This window comes from Rhea pennata, chromosome 23 (genome assembly GCF_028389875.1).
Source record: "Rhea pennata isolate bPtePen1 chromosome 23, bPtePen1.pri, whole genome shotgun sequence".
In the NCBI taxonomy this organism is placed as follows: domain Eukaryota; kingdom Metazoa; phylum Chordata; class Aves; order Rheiformes; family Rheidae; genus Rhea; species Rhea pennata.
This window is the reverse complement of record NC_084685.1, coordinates 4575552-4597754: the sequence shown is the minus strand read 5'-3', so window position 1 is coordinate 4597754 and position 22203 is coordinate 4575552. Positions and strand designations below refer to the sequence as shown.

Genomic DNA, 22203 nt, shown 5'->3' with positions numbered 1-22203 from the left:
GCAAGCAAGCAAGCAAGGAAACACTTGTTTTGGGGGAATATTTAATCTGTAGTCGCTCAAAAAAGCAAGCAGTGCTTTTCTGATGGCCCTGAGCTTGGGGGCAGCCCCAGTGCTTAGTGCTGCTGACGGATTTCGGGAACCACAGTTAACGTAGGCTGTGTTAGAGCAACGTATTGTGCTGCGGTGGCAGATCGCAAGGGGTTGTGCCACTCTGCTGAGACTTCACTGCACCGAAGGGAGACGGGCTGGCTCGGGAGGATGCTTTGAATGGTACCTAGCCCTTCTGTCTCCTGTTCCTTCTGCCAACTACTTGGTTCCTTTTCACACTGGTCTATCAGCACCCAAAGGTGACTCTGAGCCTGGTCCTGCCAGGCTTTGAGCACTGCTGAGGAGATATTGAAAACCCTCTGTGCTGACGATGATGGGAGCTGAGAGCACTCGATGTTTTGCACAATCTAACCCTTAATCTATAAGGGGAAAGTCTGAAAATGCCAAACATCCCAAAAATGCGCCCACCTCTCTCCAGTTATGCAGCCTTATCTCGGTGAAACGCTCCCTGCTTGCAGCACCCTCTTGTGGTGCCTGATAGCACGAATTCCTCCTGGCTGCACGCTGGGGGCCACAACCCCGGAACCATAACCTGCTCCGTATGAGATGCACGATAAATTCGACCCCCTTTAAGCAAGGGAAAACGACTTTTTGAGCCCCAGAAGCCATCAATATATGAATATAAAGGCTATAAACCCTGAAGCAAGAACAGTCTTCATTGGTGCAACTTCTTCCCTAGGAGCAAGGGTTCGAATTGCTCATTGCAGAAGTTTTCCTTACTATGACATGGTCCTTGTGTCTCCATCTCAAAGCTCTTATGCAGATTTGGAAGAGTGGTATTTTTTTGTTGATGTTTTTTTTTGTTTTGTTTTGTTTTTTTTTTTTTTTTTTTTGTAGTTGCAGATAAGCTTGTACAGGGCTTAAGGAACAAAGTACACAGGGAGTGGAGCAAAACTTCATCCTTAGGCAGGAGCAGCTAGCAGCAAGGTTTTCGTAGGCAGATGAACAGAAAGAGGGAGAGCACACTGCTGCTTGCAGTGACACTGACTTTTGCCCTCAAGTGAGACTTCCCCAAAAGTTTCTTTGAGTGCAAGGGAGCTGTTAGCACAACTGAAGTCTGGGGTGCCCTGGATATCTCAGATTCCTTTGCAGACTGATGTAAATACAGCCATAAAATGCCCTACATACCTGTGTTCCTTGGCTAAGGCAGCACGCTGATCTGGACGAGCTCCATCTGCTGTCATGAGGGCTGGTGGTGTTTCTTCCTCCAAAGCAGCAGGATGCACAGACCTCTCCTGGCCTGCTTGTTTCTGGCTGCTCTCCCAAGTCTTACCTCTGCTGCAGAAAGGACAAAATAGAGGTTGGCAACCTGGTTATTTCTGGCACCTTGTTCTAGTGAAAAAGCAGCTGAGATTGCTTGGTCCTGAGTACTTTGCCATGCTTTTTCCCCACTGAAGGGTGAAGCTACTGTTAAATGTAGTTGTTCTCTCTCTCTTTTTTTCTCCAGCTGAACTTTCTCAAGCAATGAATAGTGGTACAGGCTTGTCTAAGCCTTCCCCTCCCCTCCCACCCAAGAGAGGCCTCATGCCTAACAACAGCTCAGAGTCAGCTCTCACTTCCAAGCCCCCAAGCGAGAGGACAGTGACAGCTAACCGCTCGGCCCCGATGCCAGTGCACGTGGCCCCTGCTTACCCACCACCTTCGCCTTCACCACCGCTGCCCACACACATACCGCCTGAGCCTCCACGCGTTCCCTTGCCTGCCTCCACTCCTGCCTTGGACCCTCCGCGCTCCCTGGACCTGCCCAAAGAGACTCCTCTTCCACCTGAAGACTTCAGATCCCTGGAAGCAACGAAGAGGGGAGCAGAGCAAGGGTTTGGTGAACCTCACGTGCTGCCTCGGCTGCCCCAAATCCCCTTGCACATTCGGATCCAGCAGGCTCTGGCCAGTCCCCTGCCTGTCACGCCGCCTGCCGAGGGCTCGCATAGGGCTCACTCCCTGCTCTTTGAGAACGATAGCTTTGGAGAAGACAATGGCACCCTGGGCCGGACGAGGTCCCTGCCGGTCACCATCGAGATGCTGAAAGTGTGAGTACCTGCTGCGTGTGTGTGGTGGTGGTTAGCAGCAGCGTGGGTCACGCTGGGCTCAGACGTTTTGGTGTTGCTCTTGCTTATCAGAGTAAGGCTCTGGTCGAAAGAGCTGTGGGCAGAACTATTTTATGTTGTTTGTTGCCATGGTCTACAAACCATTTTGCCTGTCTGCTGAATCTGTGTATCAGTCTCTTAAGGGCCCAGTGCATCTTCCCTGTGAAATTAACCCTGGTTCTAGGATTTTGCTCCTTGTAACAGCAGAAGTGCTCCAGAGGACTAATATAAGCCAATACCAGGAATCTAGACCTGGTTTTAGTTGCACTAAGACAAAACAAAGTCCTAGATTTCATCCATTCATGGCCTGCTTAACCTTTCATTTTTTGCAAAACAGAAGTGGGAAAAGGACTGCCTTGTATTAGAATGTAGTTGAACCTGAAGGTCCTGGAGTGGGGTGGTGAGAGGGCGGCTTGATTCTGTGAACAACCTGTCCCAGCACTGCCTTAGCTGGAAAGCATCCTTGTCCTTTGGGAAGAGGGAACAGGGCACTGACTGTGAGGCTGAGGGTTGGGCTGCTCTTGCATCTCTGGTTTCTGGGCTCCCACTCAGACCTCCTTCCATGGGTTGAGCGGAGCTAACAGGACACTGATCTCAGTGGTCATATGCCAACTGCTATGGGATGTGTAAAAAGATCTGATAGTGTGCTTCTCGTTAGTCCAGACGATGAGGAAGATGATGACCAGGAGGAGGAGCAGAGTGCAGGCCCTCGTGTATATATTGGAGATGTGCCATCTGTCACGGTCATCCCAAAGCTGATATCCCAGACCCTCCCAGAGGAGCAGGAGGGAGAGGAAGGGATGAGCGACTCCGACTCAGAAGGGCCCATTCTGTACAAGGATGATGAGGATGAAGATGATGAAAGCCATAACAGTAAGGCCTTGATATTGCAGCTGGCTTTTTTTCTTTGCTGAACTTGTGCCTGGCTGTGCTGAGATCTGATCAAAGAGCTAGCTCATGCGAGTCTTCAGAGCAGCTGGTTCTTGGTTTTGTGATGTATCACATGTCCTCTTTTGCTATTTTTGCAAAAGCTCTAGCAGCCAAACGTGTATCTCTGATAAGATAGACCCCCCCACGCCTTTTGTTGCAGAGGGCTCCTGCAATAGCCTGTGTCATCACATCCTTCAGGTGGGACGGTGTTAGCCATCATGTGGGCATTACAGAGGAACTCCAGCTCTTGCTGTAGTGATTAGCTCCTGCTAGCTCAGGAGCTGCAGTGTTTAGCTTGGAAAGCAAGCCATGGGGGAGCAGGACTGCTGGGTGTGTGTGGCTTATACTGCTTTGCCTGGGCACTGCAGTCTTCAGTCACATCCCATTGCTCTTCCTCGCCACAGGCACACTGGCTAACAAAGTGAAGAGGAAAGACACACTCGCTATGAAGCTGGGGAATGCAGCTGCCCTGCACGAGGAAAAGATGATTGTTTTCCCTCGGAAGAGCAAGGAGGAGTGGAACGAAATCCGGCACCAGATTGGGACAACACTGATCAGGTACGTACAAAGAACAGAAGGAAGATTTCTTTTGCCATTGGCTGAATCTGAGGGTGGACTGGACAAAGCTGTTGCCTCATGTTAGCAGCCTATGCTGGAACATGACAAGTGGCTGGGCAGTGCTGCTAGATCAGGGCTGTGGGAAACAAAGGCTCAGTGTTGCTTTTTTCCCTTGGTTATAAAGGCTAGAAATTAAGCAATGTCCTATGGCAGGCCTCTGTTCCCAGATCTTAAATGGACTGGGAGAGAAAAATCTCAAAGGATTTACAGGTACATTATTGCTGTAAACTGTGGATGGCATATACAGATGTGGAGAGATGAAGCCTGAGTCCCAATCCATTAAGCTGGAGTGGTAGCGAACCCCAGGAGTGATAGCAAAGCCCAGGCTTTCCATCTACTTGATGTCCCTGAGAAGTTGCCTCTAAGCTGTTGAGAGACCATGGCAAGGCTAACCTTGCCTGTGGAAGAATGGCTGTTTGAGCAGAGGAAAACCCAAAACAGAATAGTAGTGATCTTGACTGGTGAATGAGGAGCGTGGAGACGGTTCTCCAGTGTACTCAAACCATGTAGTTGTATTCTTCATTCCCTACCTGTCCCCTACCTACTGGATAAAACATAATGTGCTTGTCCTGCTCTTCTTTAGGCGACTGAGTCAAAGACCGACAGCAGAAGAACTGGAGCAGAGGAACATACTTCAACGTGAGTAATGCTTCTTTATTGGTCCTAAGTATTAAAACAAAATAGCTGATACCTTGTTTCCAGTTTAATATTTTACTCCAAGCGCTCAAAAGAGCAATGGTGATCGTTTGTGCCTTGGTTATGTTATTGTAGTATAGCAGTTGCACCGAATTTCCTAGTACTTTGTTGCCATTGGAAGCTGGTTGTGGATAAGATCAGACCTTAGCAAAGACTGGCTTTGCTTCTGAGTTCTCTGTTAGAAGCTAAAGAAAGAGTACCAAGAAATATAGTTCGAAGTATCATATAGAAGTACTACTTGTCCACTGACTGACACTTCAGGGGAAGGTATGTAAACACTGGAGCCTGGTTAAGACACTGCTCTGAAGTTACACAGCAAGGACTATTAAAGGTATTTTTGTTTGGACTGGGTTTTATTTGTGGTCCAGACACTACAGCATTGTACTGTATCATCCAGAAAGCAGTGGTTCATTGTTCCGTGAATGGTATTTCTCTTGGCCATACCTTCCCTGCAAAAGATTTAAATAAACAAATTGACAAAAGGGAAATGATGGTTCAGGAAGTTTCCATTTAAAATATTTCTGTGCTGCTGTTCTCTTTAAACTGCTACTATAGTGGCTCTGGGAAGGAGCATTTTAAAAGCCTGTACTCAATTTACAAAGTGACTTGGATATATTTTGACAATATGACTATTAACCTCTAACATACCTAGGCCTAGAGAGAATGACTCGTTCATGCTGTGTTGAGGCCAATATTACCACTGTCATTCAGTGGGGTGTTCAGTGGGTAAGGGTATCAAGTTAGTGTTCTTTGCCTGTAAATAAGTGCAGATATACCAAAGTGAGCTTTCATGTATGTAGGTAGTTTTGTAGCTATTTTTCTCTAGTCAAATCTGGAAAGCACTTTTCAAAATCTGTGATGCTTAAGGAAAAATTATTTTTCTCTTGGCAGCGAAAAATGAAGCTGACCGTCAAGCTGAGAAGCGAGAGATCAAACGCAGGCTCACCAGAAAGGTACTGCTGGCTTTCGTGCTGTGATTGCCATCTGGCAAAGCTGTTGGGGAGGATGGTGGCTATGAGCACATTGTAGGTACCTTGCTGTGGGTGAAGTCATGGGGCTGTTGCGTAATTGTCCCTAGTGTCCTCCGACTGCAGTGGCTTTGGAACTGGGGTCTGTCAGCAGCAGTGAGCTATTGGCACTGCAACCCTGCTTGGCATTGCTGGATCTGAGCTGGCATCAAGCAGAAGCAGCTATATGAGAACTAAACTTGTCACCTGCCACTAGAAAAGTTTGTTGGCACTGGCCTAGCTGTAATAATGTAACAGTACTAAAGTGACCATAACTTCCACCCCAGGGTCATCAAAATCTGTTTCCAAAATAACAGCAGCTTGGGAGAAGCTAAGCAGAGCAACAGGTGTTTTTAGCTATCATGTGCAAGTTTTACTACTTGTTGGATGTTTAATCATGGCTTTAGAAGTCTGAGTTTAAATTTATACTAAGCATTTTTGTAACACGGCTTGAAACTCAGATACTCTGTTTTCTAATATGTTGATCTCACTTATGCCAGACATAGTCAGCTGGGATAAGTAAATTTTGGCCTTTTGAGTTTGAGTTATGTTACTCATTGCTGGGGAGAATTTCCCAAGGGCCCTTGGATATGAAGTGTGGGTGTTGCCACTGTTGAAGCAGAAAATGGGCTGGCTTGGCTCGGGGGTGTTAGGTTGCTCGCCCTTGCAGTGGCTGTACCCAGACCCTTCAGCAGCATTCTCCTCCCCTGGAATGTAGCCATGGTTCTGTCCCAGCTTGGCCTCGTGATCCAAATGAGGACTGTAAGAGGATTTGTAAGTAGTAGATTTTAAGAGGATTTGCTTACTCCCTTGTGGGCTGCTTCATGAGCAGGACCTAGCAGTGTCTGTAGCTCAGGCCTAGTGAGGGAACTGGGCTTTGTTTTGCTTGGGATGCTTAGTCCTGAGTCACTTAATGGACAAGGTGCAAACTAACTTGTGTCCTCACTTGTGTTCAGCTTAGCCAAAGGCCTACAGTGGCAGAGCTGCAGGCCAGGAAGATCCTGAGATTTAATGAATATGTGGAAGTAACAGATGCTCAAGACTATGACCGGCGAGCGGATAAGCCATGGACAAAGCTCACACCAGCTGACAAGGTAACAAGAAGCATCCTGTCCCCAGGTCTGGGGTGGAGAGCTAGACTGGGGTCTTCCACGCACAAAAAAAAGGGGGGGGGTATGAGCAAAGGAGACTTGTTCTGTTCCTCTTGCTTCACATTTGCATCTTTCCATTTGCTGTGCCACTCTGCCAAGCACTAGCAGTATCCCATCACCCACATGCGCTGTACCCAGCCCTGCTTCCTGCTCCCTCCAAAGCAACATGGAGCCCAAACGGGCCTTGTCTGCACTAAAGTGTAGCCTCTGTCTTGGCTCCCAAATGACACAAGATTACCAGGCGTGGGGTGTCGGTCACAGGCTGAGGCAGGCCCAGGCAGGAAGGTGGCAGGGAAGATCCCCTGTGCTCAGCGCTCAGTATAGAGGAGGTGAGGCAGATTATACTCAGCCGACTGTGGGCTGACTGAGGAAACTGGGGAGGCTGCTATAATCTGGGATCTCTTTCATCTACTGAAAGATCTGGGGACTCGGTTCTGCCTGTCAAAACTGCACTCACCCTTCACTTCACTGCTGAAAAGTGGTGTGGATGAGCCCTGAGCAGGTGTGGAAGTACAGCACCTTCTTGCATCATGTGAGCTCGCTTGAGATGGGGGAGGGAGAGAGGGTGATATGCCTTAGTGGGAGATAAAAAGCCTTCCCCTTCATGCAGGCTGCCATCCGGAAGGAACTGAATGAGTTTAAGAGCTGTGAAATGGAAGTCCATGAGGACAGCAAGCAGTTCACACGGTGAGTGAGAATACATTACTTGCTCATGGAACATGGGCTCAGAGTCCCTGCTGGTCTTGTTGGAAGAGCTGTGCTGCTGGGGTAGTGCTGAGAGGCCAAACTTTAAAACCTTAAAAAAAAGACTGGCTCAGTAGTTGCAGATTTCACGTCTCTTTCCACCTTGGGATGTTCCTGGGTGATGGGAAGAGTATTTGATGTGAAGTGGGTGATGGTTGTTCCCTAAGCTGGGGCTCTGATACAGTAATCTCAGAAGTGACCAGTGGCTGGTTTTAGGTGTGTATGGAACCAGTATGACCTTGTAGCTGGGGTGTGCTGTTCTGGGACTAGAGATGTGCAGCAGAATCCACAGCCTTAGGCATTTTGCTTTCCCTCTCAGCTTTGCCACCTGGAAAATGGCATTAGTGTTAGACTGTTCTTTGTAAGATAGCAGGTTTCTGTCACAAAACACCTTGATATATCTTGCTCTGGTATATCCACAAAGTAACTAGTGGATCATGGTCCAAATGATTCTTTTTTTCCCCTGAGAATTGCCCTGGGTTGGCTAAGATGAATGTGTTTGCAGACCAGAAAAGCTTTCTAGGGTGGGGTTGAAATCCCATTATGTTAACAGCTTAACTGAGGGCTGAGAGTTCAGATGTAATTCAGTTTACTCTTTCTGGCCATCTGTAATGCTTTAATAACCATTTACCCCAGCTTCAAAGGATGATGCTTGATTTTTTTTCACTGGGCTTTTAGGTACCATCGACCATAATCCTCCAAGAGGGAGCAAGAGACTCGAGAGCACTGAAAGTTCTCAGTGTCAGTCTCCTGGCAATTCAGTGAGGGTGAACCTCGACTCTTCCAAGATTTGCCTTCAAAACATATCTAGAAAAGGGCTCTCAGCTGGGGAAGGGGAAATCCTGTCCGAATGTAGCATTTCACTGGAACAAACGTCTCGAGTGCCATCAGGCTGGAACTGAACACTATACCTCGCACGGCTCAGCAATACGCCTCCCCTGGCACCCAGCATCCCTGCCGGGAGATCACGCACATGTGAATGAACGGTTCCTTCCCCAGCTCCCTTTCTCAACCGTGCCAGGCCCAGTTCTCAGCTGTACATACTCCTTATGACTGGGAACTTGTTAATTTTCCTCCTCCTTGCCAAGGGGAAGAAAAAATCTGGCTGCTCTGGTGTTCAAGAACTGAGGAATGGGGAAGCGGATGTGCCAGGAAGCACATGTGTATATTAGCTGTGTACAGAAACCCTGCACAGATGCTGACCTGGCGGACAACTGACGTGTGACTCAATTTTTTTGGTTTTGCTTGTGTCTCTGTAATGTACTTAATGTCCTGAATCACTACTGACCAATGGTTTGGTGTCCTGGAAGGGAATTGTATAGATATTAACATATGCTGCATCTTTGTTTAAAAAACAAACAAAAACACAAAACTGTTTAAATGTACAAAACATTCCCTCCCCACTCTCTCTCTCACTTGCTCTGATGTTAACAGATCTTGTCTTGAGATATTTAGGCTTGTTTAACAAATTACAGAACCAGGAAATGACTGTTGCCTTTTAAAAACTTTTTACTTGGGGGAAGCTGTGATAGTAGTCAATTCTTTTTGTTGTGACTTTGTCTGTAATGTTGGTTTTTTTTTTTTTTTTTTTTTTTACTCTCACGGATCAGTGAGAAAGGGTGACACTTGCCTTTTTTTCTTTCTTTTTAAACAGCAAAACCTACTGGAAACTTGATAATTTCACTGTGCGGGTGGAAGCTGGGGTTAGTGGGGGAGAAGAGGTTTAAGAAGTGACCTTAAAGCAGATACTCATTCTCAGTGGAGAGGGAGGGAATACTTAACGGTTCTTACCGGATGCTTGGGTTTTTAGTTCTGGTATCGGCCACTGCTGTATCATGCACAAAACCAGCCCCATGGGCACGACGCCCCGAAGGAGGGAGAGGGCAGGTGCTACTGCCGGACTGCCATGCGCGGTGAGAGGACTTGCCTTGTTCACGCGCTGGTCTCGCTCGGCCCTGCTGCCCGGGCGCTCGCGCTGTGCCAAGCCGGGCTGGGGTCCGGCAACCCCCTGCGCTTCCCCCACCGCCGCGGCCCCGAGGAGGCGCCAGGCCGGGGGCGGCCTGCGCGGCCCCGTGCCCGCCGCCGCCATGCTGGGCCTCCGAGGAGGCGGCCGAGGGCGCCTTCCCCCTCGCGGCTTCCCCCTGTACCATATGGCTGTAGACTAAATCGTTGCATTGTATATCTGTTTTCTCATCAACGGATTTTAATTATTGAATAAAAAGTATTTTAGGATTTTTTTAAAACTGATTTTATGGCTGCATTTTGTGAGGGAGTGGCGAGTTGCCTAGCAGGCTTTCGGGGCGGGGAGGGGGAAGTGGAAAGAGGAGGGGGAAGGGCTCAAACGCCTCCACGGGTCTATTGGGAAATACAAAAAACGGGGTTTTGGTGGGGGTTTGGCGCCCCCCACCCCCGAGGCGCGGCCCCCCCCCCCCAGCACACGCACACTGCGCGTGCGCCGCCCGCCTCGCCGTGGCGCGCCCATTCCCCACACTGCGCGTGCGCCGCCCGCCCCTCCGCGGCGCCGCTCGACACGCCCTGCGCATGCGCTGGGCTCGCTGCCCAATCGAACATCGCCGCTGCGCCATCTCGGGCCGCCGTTGCCCTTTGGCGCATGCGCTGAGCCTTGGCCCCGCCCACCGGCCCTATAAATTCCGCGGCGCGCGGCGGCTCGGTCTCTTTGCTGGCGGCGAGTGGCGGAGCGCGGCGGTGAGTTTGCTCCGGTGGCGGCTGCTGCGGCCCGGGGGGCCTTGGGGCGGCTGAGGCTCGCTCCTCACCGCCTTCCCCTGCCTGGCCCGTATCCCCGAGCAGCGTCGCAGCCCGGTGCCCGGGCGGATGGCGGGGGGTGCCCGCGCGTGGGCCTCGCGGGCCTCGCTGGCGGGCGCAGCGGGGGGCGGACGCGAGTTTGGGGGTGAAGGTGGTTGCGATGCTCTGAAGCCAAAACCCAACGTGGATATCCGGAGAAGTAGCTCTCTCTCGGCTCTGTCCGTGTGGCGCAGGGGAGCGTAGGCCTTCGGGCCCGTGACGTACAGTCCCTTTCCACAACGTTGGAGAACAAGCCGGGCCATGAGTCTGCAGCCTGCATATTCCTACTGCTTCTCCGAGTCTTCGGGCTGTGATGGAGGAGATAAACCATGCAGGAAACAAATAATGTTACTCAGGGTAGCTTTTTGCAGGGGTTGGGCAGCCGGTATGTATGCTTCGGGGAAAGGGAATTTAATCTGTGATCGATTACTTAAAATACTTATTCTTTATTTCAGTTTCAAGAAGTTTGAAGTGAGTGGGCACCGATTTACAAGGTATTACTGCACTAATAATAATACCGTTTCATGTTTGTAGTTACACTTTTCTCTTGATAGTGTTTTCTTTAAATAAGCTTGAGCTATTTCCTTTTAACTGGCTTAGGAAAACTGAATTGGATCAACAGCTGGAAGTAACTGAATACTATCGCAGACTTTATAGGCATTATTTAAGCAAAAGATGAGCTTACACGTTTTTTCCTTTAAGTGTAGTTGAATGGTATTTATAGCTTTAGTGAGCTTGAGGCCTCATTTGTTCCAGAGCATGTCAGGACCCCTAGAGAAGCAAAATGAAAGCGAGCCACCTGCTCCCTGAAAGACTGTGGTGCTGTTGGTGCTCCTAGAGTGGTTTAACTTTTCCTGAGACACCATCTGTTTTTTGAGATGAGAGAAAAGATGGTATTTGGGGAAAGAGTAGAAATATTTTTGAGTGATGGAGGTCCTGGCTTAGTCCCCTGCCTTCAGGTAACCTGACCCAACTCAGCCTTTTCACTAGGCTGATACTGAAGGCAACTGATACTGGTTGAACTTTTTGGTGAAAAGTGAAAAAGTATCACATGTAAATTACCCAGACTTTCACATCATCTGTGAAGAACAATGTCTGTCATTAATCTGAGTGCTGGAGCATTAGGATTATATTGAAAGAAGCCATGTGGCATGCTTAGGGCTTGGAACATGTGACTGTCCTATACTTAGTACCTGATACTTGTATTTGTGTGACAGTGTGCTCTCCCCCCCTTCCCCTAAACCTGAAGTGTCCTGTAGCCATGAACTAATTGTGCATGTGTCCATCCAAAAAGGGCTGGTATGCAGATAGGACTAGGAGTCAACCATGTTGCCCCATAAACAGGAAGCAACCTAGAGCCTGTTGAGCTTTCCTGCATGGCAGTAAGCTGCACAGGAGAATCTCTGCTTCAGAAGGGGTGGTTTTCAAGGTTACTTCTTCAGGTTGAGAGATTCCTTACCTGTCACAGATCCTCAGTAAGTGACTAATAGCATGCTGAAACTTTGCTAGGTTGTCTCTCTGTACATAATCCTTCAGACATAAACCACTGACCCAGTCTGAGACTAAGATTGGATGCAGCTGCACCCAGTCTCCTGGGAAGGGGAAGAACAAGAGTGCTTTCTGGCAGGTGATAAGCAGCAAAAACCCAATGTGACTTGCCAAGTAATAAGATTTTCTTGAATTTTATTTTGTCTTCTACATTGCAGACATTGGTCACTAATTGTGATGAGATGCTAACAGCAGAAAATAACCCGCTTGTCTAGTGGAATGGTGAGTATGCACAGAGCACCACTACCAATCAGAAAAAGATAGAGGTAGTAGTTCAGAATTCACTTTATGCAAAGTGTTGAATCAAAATGAGGCTGTAGACATCTGAGTGGCCTTGAAGCAGAAGATGCCTCTATTTGGCCCTCTAATGGCATGTGCTCATGCTGAGGGCCTGCTATTACCTGCCTATTAAATGATCTCCAAATTAGGACTTCCCTGCTATGTCAGAAGGCCCTGGTAGATGTAATGGGGACCATACCTGGTTGTGTGGCACACTGTAGGTGTTGAAAGCAGTGAAGCAGGGCCTGCTCATCAGGGCTGACCCTGTATGGCTTGGCCACACTCTGAGAAACACAGTGGAGAAAGCACATAGGATCAAAGGGCCATGGTGTGCACCCGAAATCAGTGTACCATCACATGTCATCTGCACAAACTAGGAGAACTTGTTAAATGTTTGAGCAACACATCTGTGCTCCTTAACCTAAAATGGAGCCAGAGAAGAGAAGCAAGCCTTCAGGAATCTTTCTGATTGTAGGTCATATGGGTTATTTAGTGCTGGGGAAGAAGGCAGAAGAGTGGGAGTATGGAGCGAGTCATACATAGCTTGTGTTAATGTCTGTTCAGGAAGTTCTGAATTACTTCTGTGAAAGTTTTGGAGGCTTGTGATGCTGTGCCTGACAAATAAAGAAATTGCTCTGAAATGGTGTTGTGTGGCTGTTTTCTCTGGCATGACTGTTGACCATTTGTTCATTCCCTGAAGTTCAGGACCCCATGGCTAAATTTCTAGGGTTTCATAGCTATATGTAGTTGCGTTATCCTTCTTTAGAAGGTCTTTAAGAGTATGTCCTCATTTCCAATGATGCCTGCTCTTGACCTAGGAAGGTCGTGGAGCAGCATGGTTAACACAACGTACTGGTAAGGGCATCAAAAAAAAGTTGTATTTTGTATCCTTACATAACCTACAGAGTTCCCTGGTGTGTGTGTGGGGGGGGCATTGATTGCCTTTTTTTAAGATTCAAATATTCTTCATACATTTAAGGTAAAAGTTCCTCCCAAGCTGCAATGTTCCCTACCTGGTCAGTGGAGTGTTAGATGAATAGGAGAACCTGGCAGGCCTGTCTGCCCTGGGTGTCGAATGTAAGGTTAAGTGACACTGTACAAACCTATTTCAAAGTCTGAAACAGTAGAACAGGCAACAAAAAAAGGACAGAGGGGTATTTATCCTGTCAGACTTGTAAACAGGAAAATGCCCTTGGAGAAAAAAATACTAAAGGCTGCTGTTTAGAAGGAGACCTGAAGGGAGCAAACACAGTCAAGGAACTTGGTAAGAGCATGTGATCTCATGAGCTGTGAATCCGCCTCTGCAGAGCAGGCTGGCTGGGCCTTCTGCGAACAACATGGCTGCCCCATGAAGTCGGCCTGGAGTGGTAGAGCAGTGGAACAGGTTGCCCACAGAGGTTCTGGAGTCTCCTCTGGAGATGCTCAAAACCTGCCTGAACATGATCTTGTGCAACAGGCTCTAGGTGGCCCTGCTGATTGGACTAGATGATCTCCAGAGGTCCCTTCCAACCTCAACCGTTCTGCGACTTGCTTGCTCATGGGCTCTTTGACTTGCTTATGCCCTGCACTTGGAGAATGCTTGCTCTCCTTGCTGAAGCATCTTGCTGAACTGGATAGTGAGGCTGGAAAAGGCCTGGGGGTGAAGGCTGGTTGCCTCCAAGGTTTCCTTTTTGATGGGTTTAAAAGCTTGCAGCTGAGTTGGTATCTGTAAAGGTACCTTGGTTTGAAACTAGTGGCTCATGAGTTGAGTACTGAGAACGTATGCAGGCGATGGGGTTATCTGCTCCGTCTGGGAGCTGATCCTGGCGAGGCTTGAGGTTGTGCCTGGCTCTGAACTGTGCCGAAGCGGTTGCAGATGAGCTCAGTGACACGTTCTAAATTTTTCACGGGGGAAAGGGCAAATTTAAATAGACTTAGACACGCTTCCCTCTTGACGCTGCTGAGCTGGCAAGCGCTTGTTCTCTTACTGTGCCCTGCCACAGGCTGGTTTAAATCCAATACCCGCGAGTGGTTTTCACCTATTTGATAGTAATTCGCAATCTGCTCCTCCGGGAGCTGCAGCGTGGCTGCTGCTGCCCCTTAGCAGGCCCTAGCTGCGGGGCTGGATGCGCTTTGCGATTGCAACACTTGACCAGGCGTGAGATAAGTTGCTTACACCGTAATCGAGGCATTTATTAACCCAGTAGATCGACAGTGTTAACCCGGTGGATCGCGAGCGCTCGCGGAGGCGCGACCCGAGGCTCGCGGAGCGCAGCGCGCGGTGATGGCGCCTGTAGGAGGCTCGGTGGGCGGGCGGACGGACGGACGGACGGGGTTCTCCTGCCGCCTGGCCCCGGCTCGGTTTGGGGGTGTTTTGTGTCCGTCCGTCCCACCCCCCGCAGCGATCGGACAGCGGAGGTTTAGTCGCGGCGGGGTTTTGCCTCCTCCGCGGCCGGCAGGGGGCGCCCGGCGGGCGGCGCCTCCCACCGCGCATGCGCGTGGGCGCGGGGGGGGGGGGGTGGCGCGGAGCGGGCCGCGGCGGCGGAGCCTGCGGGAGGTGAGAGCGGCGCGGGGCGGCCGCGGGCCGCGCGGGGACGGGGACGGGGACGGGGGGGTCCCGGGGGTCCCGGCCCGCCGGCCACGCCGGCCCCGCCGCGGGCGGAGCGGGGCGGAGCGGGGCGGCCAGGCCTGCGCGGCCCCCACGTGGGGCGGGGGGAAGGGAGATCCGCGCGGGAAATGCATAAAGATCCCTGCGGAGGGAAGCGGGACTTGGCCCCGGCGCGGTGCTAACGTTCCCCCTTTCAGCCCCTTTAATAATTTCTCTTGAAATGCGAGAGCTTCGTCTCGCTGCCCTTCGTGCGGGACGGGGCGGGACGGGACGGGGCGGGGCGGGCGCCTCCTTCCCTGGCGCCCCAAGTAATTCAGGAGGGCGGGGGGAGGCTCTGGCGCGGCGCTCTGGCTGCTCGGACACCGAGACCTTTCTGAACGCGCTTCCCAGGTCCCGGCTTTTCGAGGACGCTTCCTCGTCGGAAGGGGCTGGTGGGGGCCCTTGGGGCACAAAACTGCCCCTGTCCCCCGAGTTCCGCGGGAGGGAGGGCCCGAGCGGCAGCGTTTCTGCCCGGGGTGTGGGATAGTCTGGCCTTTGGGAACAAGGGCCTGAACTGCCCGGGGTTTTGGTGGAGAAGGCAGAGGGCTGGCGCTCGGAGCGGCCGCTTGCCCTGCTCTGCTTCCTTCCCGAGACTGTCAGTAAGTTCCTTGATGGGAAGGATGAAGAAAGTTCACTTCTGTCTGAGAGCAGAGGCAGAGGATATAACATGAGGGGGGAAAAAAAAATCTGCTTTTTTTTTTTTTTTTTTCCCAAAGTGGGGGTAGAGTTTGGTGCCCAAATTCTGGTTCATTTTTGTTAGCCTCTTGGAAGATCCATGCTGCAGTGATCCAAAAGTGGAGGGGAGAAGGTGGGGGGGAGACAGCTGCATTGCAACTTTCCACCAAACTCCTGGTTAGATGGTAGCTTAACAGAGAGTGTCTTTGTTTAGATCTAAAGCAATATGCCAGGAAAACGCACTGCAAAGAAAAGCCCTACGAGCCCTACACCAGAAGAAGGGTCTCCTGAAAGGAAAAAGCTTAAAGGTAAGAAAACTGCCTGGGAGCTGTGTTTTCCCTGTTTTCTTTTTATGTTGTCTGCTGAAATACTTGAAACTCTTGCAGACAGGAGCCTGGTTGAGATCGTTCATCGATCCAGTCCAGATGAGTGGATGTGTTGCTGTCCTTGTCTTAGGCCTCTTCTTGCTCTCAGGACTTTAATTTCAGGCCTTGTCGGCCTGGTCCTTAGCTTCTACAGGCAGAACCGTTTCTAAATCGTGCCTGGCCCCCTGCGATAAGCCCCACCAGAGACTGAGGTACTTAGCACAGACTTTGCCTGTACATTGATTTTGCTGGATGCTGAGTGCATTGGAAGCATGTTGCTTTTGGGAGATCCTCTTATTCTCCAGGTAGTTCTGTTCTTTCCTTAGTATTGGGGCTTGCTGTAGGTTTGGGTTAGGTGTGTTGCAAACACCTTCTGTTCAGTAAAATACCTTCCCTGTGATTTCAAGCTAGATTTCAGTGTCCTGCTAGAAGCAAACCCTCAATCTAAGGACCTGCAGCATTTGAGCAAGCCTCAGCATTCCTAGAGCTTTTGGGGACCAGCTGTGGTGGAAGGGTTATTTCCTCTCCCTGTCCAGTACTTTACATATTTCCTTTCTTTCCTGTGATGCAGTTTGTCACCGTTCCCACCGGACAGAGCCTGGCCTGGTGCTTACGCTGGGGCAAGGGGATGTTGGGCAGCTGGGCCTGGGGGAAGATGTCATGGAGAGGAAAAAGCCCGCCTTGGTGGAGCTCCCAGAGATGATCGTCCAGGCGGAAGCAGGAGGGATGCACACAGTGTGCCTCAGCGAGACAGGCAAAGTGAGTACAGCACTGAGATTTGGGGAGGGGGCAGCATGCAAGGACCCAAGTGGGGAGGTCTTTCAGCCCTCTCTGCTGAAGTGATCAGAGCCCCACAAAACAGCCATCCCTGCTGCATAGCCTGCTGGCAGCACAGTGCCCATCGGACCCTGTGCTCTGCACCTATGCGTCACTGGCACCAGCACGCTGGTGAGCAGCTAGACGGCAGCTTGTAAGTCTTCCTCACTCCAGCTCCTGGGATGAGCATGGGCTATGTGTTGGACCACAAAATTTTGGGAAGCAGTGGGAGAATTCAACCTAGTGAGTCTCTGTCCACTGGTTTTGTGTTCATTGTGGTCCTTCTGGGTCTGTTCCTCACTGGGACACTCTCATCTGCAGATCTACACCTTTGGCTGTAATGATGAAGGTGCCCTGGGGCGTGACACCTCTGCGGAAGGGTCTGAGATGAAGCCAGGAGAGGTGGAGCTGCAGGAAAAGGTGGTGCAAGTCTCTGCAGGGGACAGTCATACAGCTGCACTGACAGATGATGGCAGGGTTTTTGTCTGGGGCTCTTTCCGGGTATGTTGATTTCTTGGACTCCCAAGGCTCTGCTGGTGATTGCTGGCCTGATTTCGGTGGCTCATCTCCCCAGTCTGTCTCTCCATCCAGGATAACAATGGGGTGATTGGGTTGCTGGAGCCCATGAAGAGGAGCTCAGTTCCTGTGTTGCTTCAGCTTGATGCACCAGTTGTTAAAATTGTCTCAGGTGAGCAAGATCCTGTGTGTGTGTGACCTAACCAAACCTATATGGCTCCATGGGGTCAAAGCCTCTTCTAGAGGTCGGGAAGTTAAGGAGAGCAACTTACCTGAGGCCCAGGTGAGGCTGGGGGTGACCAGTGCCTCTAAATGTTCCCATCAAAGCTTTTTTGGAATTTCAAACTGGGGACTGGGGTCAGGTAGAGGGAGACCCTGATATTTTAAGCCATTCCATAAGCTGGTGTCCAGGTATCTGATACAGTAAACCCCACTGAGTTCTGAATGTCTTGGATAGCTGGGGTTTAAACGTGAGATCTCAGACACTGAGTCTTGCTGGGTTCCCAGGGAATCCGAGCATGTGACTGCTGCTTCAATTTTCTCATGTTTCCTCCCAGGGAATGACCACTTAGTGATGCTGACAGTGGACGGTGACCTGTTCACGTGTGGCTGTGGCGAGCAGGGCCAGCTGGGGAGAGTGCCGGAGCTCTTTGCCAACCGAGGAGGAAGGAAAGGCCTACGTGAGTCACTTTGGTGCTCAGAGGTAGTTGATGCTATGGCGAATATGGCTCTGTCCTTGGATGCTAGCACTTAGCTTGACTGAGGAGGCTGCATATTCTTCTCTACCCAATGTCTTCTCCTGGCCTTAAGCCCTAGCTTAAGGGCTATTTGTAAATCAGTTACTTAAATTCAGCGATCTGGATCCGAGTTGGGGATAAGAGTTGGTGGAGAGGGCATAAATGATTAGTTTGCATCTGACCCCTTGTTTGCTGCCCCCAGAGCGCCTGCTGGTCCCCCAGCATGTCCCCGTCAAAGGCAGAGGCAACAGAAGCAAAATGCGCTTCCAGGATGCCTTTTGTGGGGCTTACTTCACCTTCGCTGTTACACAGGAGGGACACATCTACGGTTTTGGCCTCTCCAACTATCACCAGCTAGGTAAGCTTTGCTCCAGTCCCCTCAGATCGCCTGCCTGTTTGATCTGGCTGAGGACTCCCCATTCCCTGGCTGCCCTGGTCTGCAGTAGGGACGCTGCTGGGCTCCCCTGATCCAGAACACCCTGCACCCTCTGTGCACCCTCCTCCGGGTGTCTACTGCAGGACATCCTGGAATTGGAAATTGGGGTGGGAGGTCACCCTGCAAAGCCCTGGATTTAGGTCCCAGCCCCTACAGCCAGGGAATTGAGCAAAAGTTTGATGATCTTCGATTTTGGGATTTCTGAGAGCTGGGCTGGTCCCTAGTGGGGGTGAGCTCCTGGATGGGTAGCTCAGTGCCCGTGGCTGGCCTGGGTTGTCCATGCCCATGTACCTGATTTGCCTGGGTTTGTGCATCCCCGTCCCGCAGGGACCCAGGGCACCGAGCCCTGCTTCTCTCCGCAGAACCTGACGTCGTTCAAGAACTCCACCAAGTCCTGGGTTGGGTTCTCCGGCGGGCAGCACCACACGGTGTGCATGGACTCAGAGGGTAAGCGGCAGTGTGACAGATGGGCTGGGAGTTGCATGAATGGGATGCGTTGGCTCTTGCCTTGGCTTTGGAGGTGTTGGGGTCCGGGTGAAATGCTGAAGCCTTCCAAGTCCTTGGAGTTCCAGGCAGCATGGTTGCGTTGTCTGTGTCGACATGTTGTGGAGGGGCTGTTTGGATTTTCCAAAAACATAGTCGGGATTGAAAAGGTGGCATGAGTCTGCAGCAGAGAGCAAGGGTGATGACAGAAATCCAGAGTTACTTTTGAACCCTGGTTTCAGGCTCTACAGTGTGTCCAGTCGTTCATCCTTCCTATCAGTTTTGGGAAGCTTAGGGGCTTATACCCCATTGTGCAACTGAGGGGAATCCTGGTTGCAATCTAGGGTGTTTTGGCTCTTGGATCATGTGCTGATGAATGTGGTAGGAAAGGGGTGATGTTCCTGACTCCTCCAAAAGTCAGACCTGTGGAAAGGAGGGTCCTGCGACGGCTGGCTGCTGGCTTCTCCCTCTTCCGACTCACCCCTCCTGTATATGTCTTGTCCCTCAGGTAAAGCCTACAGCCTGGGCAGGGCTGAGTATGGTCGGTTGGGTCTCGGGAAGGGGGCGGAAGAGAAGAGCACACCCACAGTCATCCCGGAGCTTCCCAGCGTCTCTTCTGTTGCGTGTGGTGCATCAGTTGGCTATGCTGTCAGCAGCGATGGTGAGTGCAGGGGGCCTCCGTGCCTCTGTGGGCTCGGGAACACCACCTTATGTATCCTTCCCACTCCTCATCCATCCAGTGGTCACCTGGAGCTCTGCCCAACTGGTCTCCTGGAGCCAGCCAACCCCAGGGAGCTCCATCAGACACTACTGGCTGGGTCGGGACTGCTGAGTGCCCCACTCAAGGGAGCACTGGGCAGCAGCTGCTCAAGTATTTTGTGGTTGCTCAGTAGCCAGGTTTGTAGGAGGATGTTTGCTTGTGTGTAATGTGTGCAGCCCACAGGTGTAGGGAGGAGGATTTGCCGTATTGTGAGCACAGGCAGTGTGTTGATGGATTTGCCCTGCTCCTTGGGGGAAAAACACTGGCTTAGAGGGAGGCTCTAGCCAGTCTGAATTGCCAAGCGTTGCCGAGATGCCTCGCTCTGCCTGTATCTCCAGCACTCTTCAGTTAGCACCTTGCCCCCGGCCCAGGTTTGAAATCCTCTTGCCTTTCCTTTGGCTGCTGGATCCCCTCCCCACCCAGTTCTGGGTTCACCTACCAGCCAAATTTGTGTTACCTCTGTTGCAGGACGAGCATTTGCTTGGGGCATGGGCACCAACTACCAGTTGGGCACAGGGGAGGAAGATGACATCTGGAGCCCCGTGGAGATGACGGGCAAGCAGCTGGAAAACCGCATGGTCCTGGCTGTGTCCAGTGGAGGCCAACACACTGTCTTGCTGGTCAAGGACAAGGAGCAGAGTTGATGAAGTTGCTCCACGCAGCTGAGCACGGCAGGAACGCAGGGCCCGCAACGCACACACCCACAGTCTGCCCTCGGTCCCGGGGTGCTCAGGGCGCGAGGTCAGGCGACCAGTTCCTAGGTCTGGTCTCCCGTGACCTTTTGCAGAACGTGCTGGGGAGGGCGAGAGGCTTGAGGAGCTGAGCCTTGGTCCTCCAAGATCCCCAGGCAGTATCTGCCTGGCTGGAGCAGGGCTCTTCAGGGATGTTTGTTTTTCCTCTCTAGAAGTGTGTGTCTGTCTTCCCTTGGTACCAGGTGCTCTCTCAGCTCCCTCACTTCAGTTTAGTCCATTCTTAGGGACTAACTGTGGTTAGGTGGGTTTTCCATCTGTTTGTTTGTTTGTTTTTTAATATTTCCTGGCCCAGCAAAGCCAAGGGCTTTGTCCCTTCCTACACAGAAGGGTTTTGGCATCTGAAGCTTTCTGAGGTCCCTGTGCTCCTCCAGTCTCCAGGTGTTCCCCTCAACCCTTCAACCTGAACATCTTTTACCTCTGTGTCCCTCTGGCCTCTCCTCTTTTAGCTTTGTCCGCTGCTGCTCTCCAAACTCCTCTCAGCTTGTTTGAGGTGAAATCTCAGTCCAGCAGAAACATTCCTGTGTGGAGGAGACACAGGGGAGATTCTCTTAGTTTCATTTCTGTTGCACATGATGACAGCCTCACAGGGGTCTTGTTGCTGTGTTGGAGGGTGCTGACTTCCAGCCCTCACTCAGGCCAGTGTGCTCCATGGTGAGTCTGGGGAGCTCGGGTCTCCCAGGGGTGGGAACGTGGCTGGACATTGCCTGGCCCATGTTACACACAGAGGTCTCCTTGGCTTCGGAGCTGCGTGCGTGGCTCGGTTGCTGCTCCAGGAGGTGGGCTTCTGCCTCCCTTCCTTGGCTGCTTAGGGATCTGAGCCAAAATCCTGCAAGAGGGGAGGCTGGGAGCAGGTTGCTCGATCAAATGTTCCTACTGCCCGTCTTCCTGGAGCAACCTCATCCGTCTCTGCCTGCTTTTTACAATCACTCCTCACCTTTGCTCCTTGATCTCATCATCTTGGGAAATCCAACAAAATACAAGCTGTGGTAGGAAGTTGTTTTTATTTTCTTTCCTTCCTTTCCTCTCTGTTTGCTGAGGAAGGAGGTTAATTTGCTGTTAGGGCCTTGCTGAGAAGACAGAGACGAAATCCAACTATGCATTTATCACTCAGAACGCGTGAACTGTCCCTCCTCCCCATCACCTATGGTTCATGGTCTGACTGATCTTGCTCCCTGTGCCTGGCTTGCCCTGTCTCCTCTTTCCGTGCTGCCTTCCAGGCACCTGGACTGAGAAGGGGGGGGGAGTCTGCAAAGATAAATTTTATAAGTTAAGTTATAGCAATGGGGGGGAAGTGGTGTGTGTGCAGGGGAGGGAGGTGGGGGGCTGGGAATTGTACAATGGCTCAGAATAGGTTGAATTTTTTAAAAAGAAAATGTAAAGTATTTTGGTTGATTGAATGAGGAAGAGAGGCAAAAAAACTGTAATCTTTTAACATTTGGAATAAACTGAGTTTTGATAAACCCGTGGGTCTTTCCCGTGCTTTGGAGAGGCGGGCGGCCTTCCCGGAGCCCCGGCCCCTGGCTTACGTGGCGGCGGGTGCGAGCGCTGCTGCGCGGACGGCGGGGCCGAGGCGGGGCTGCTCGCTGCCCTCTGCGTCCCGCGTCTCTGCCAGCCCTGTCCCCACCCGCTCCGATGGGAGCCCGGCGGCGGCTGGCTCAGTGCGGGGTCCTGGTGCTTGTATTTATCCTCTTCAGAGGCTGCTCCAACCTGGGACGGGTCGGAGCAGGGCTAGTCCACGGTGCGAGGGCTGCACGGGGGGCCCGAGGCGCCTGGACCCGGCGCTGGGGGAGGGGGGCGCCTGCTTTGCAGGCCAGACCCCTGCCTTGGGTCCTGCCGCGGGCCCCGTGTCGCCTTGTCCGGAGCTGTACGCCCGTGCACGTGTGCAGTTGTGGGACATGGCCGCAGGATGGCAGCAGGAGCCGGCGTCGGGGACCGCCGGTCTCGGGGAAGGCAGGAGAGGAGAGGGGACGGGCCCGGGGGGCCTCTGCCCTCCCTGCTGCTGGCCGGGGGCTTCCCCTGTCCTGCCCGGGGCCGCTCCGAGGGCCCAGACGGGACGAGATGAGGACAGAA

At 51.6% G+C, this 22203-nt stretch overlaps 2 protein-coding genes and 1 non-coding gene across 15 annotated transcripts in view; all 3 read left to right on the top strand.

The window, feature by feature from the left end:
* The window catches only part of PHACTR4 (phosphatase and actin regulator 4), a 70008-nt gene extending 60427 nt beyond the window's left edge, over nucleotides 1-9581 (top strand). For all 6 annotated transcript variants that reach the window (XM_062594009.1, XM_062594010.1, XM_062594011.1 and 3 more), the window contains 8 exons: nucleotides 1556-2135; nucleotides 2851-3065; nucleotides 3527-3680; nucleotides 4324-4379; nucleotides 5328-5389; nucleotides 6400-6537; nucleotides 7205-7281; nucleotides 8017-9581. In XM_062594009.1, coding sequence (XP_062449993.1) covers nucleotides 1556-2135; nucleotides 2851-3065; nucleotides 3527-3680; nucleotides 4324-4379; nucleotides 5328-5389; nucleotides 6400-6537; nucleotides 7205-7281; nucleotides 8017-8032 — 1298 coding nt within the window. In that variant the 3' untranslated portion in view covers nucleotides 8033-9581. The remainder of the gene's footprint in view (nucleotides 1-1555; nucleotides 2136-2850; nucleotides 3066-3526; nucleotides 3681-4323; nucleotides 4380-5327; nucleotides 5390-6399; nucleotides 6538-7204; nucleotides 7282-8016) is intronic.
* A 440-nt stretch (nucleotides 9582-10021) lies between these two features.
* RCC1 (regulator of chromosome condensation 1) lies at nucleotides 10022-21593 on the top strand. Of its 8 annotated transcripts, XR_009960627.1 has the most exons (13): nucleotides 10022-10044; nucleotides 10596-10634; nucleotides 11847-11910; nucleotides 15483-15576; nucleotides 16205-16392; nucleotides 16771-16950; nucleotides 17041-17137; nucleotides 17523-17645; nucleotides 17905-18060; nucleotides 18466-18585; nucleotides 19130-19282; nucleotides 19558-19752; nucleotides 19850-19934. XR_009960627.1 is itself a non-coding variant. In XM_062594184.1 (12 exons), exons 4-12 carry the CDS (start codon nucleotides 15495-15497, stop codon nucleotides 20023-20025), a joined length of 1275 nt encoding a protein of 424 aa, XP_062450168.1. In that variant the 5' UTR covers nucleotides 10022-10044; nucleotides 10596-10634; nucleotides 11847-11910; nucleotides 15483-15494; the 3' UTR covers nucleotides 20026-21593. The 8 variants fall into 8 exon arrangements, 7 of the variants coding, with proteins under 7 accessions (XP_062450168.1, XP_062450170.1, XP_062450171.1 ...); XM_062594184.1 differs by lacking the exon at nucleotides 19558-19752 and having other exon boundaries at nucleotides 19850-21593; XM_062594186.1 differs by lacking the exons at nucleotides 10022-10044; nucleotides 19558-19752 and adding an exon at nucleotides 10055-10497 and having other exon boundaries at nucleotides 19850-21593.
* Nucleotides 10280-10484, top strand: LOC134150447 (small nucleolar RNA SNORA73 family). The gene has a single exon (XR_009960647.1). It is a non-coding gene; the product is annotated as a small nucleolar RNA SNORA73 family (small nucleolar RNA).
* Nucleotides 21594-22203: the final 610 nt, after the last annotated feature.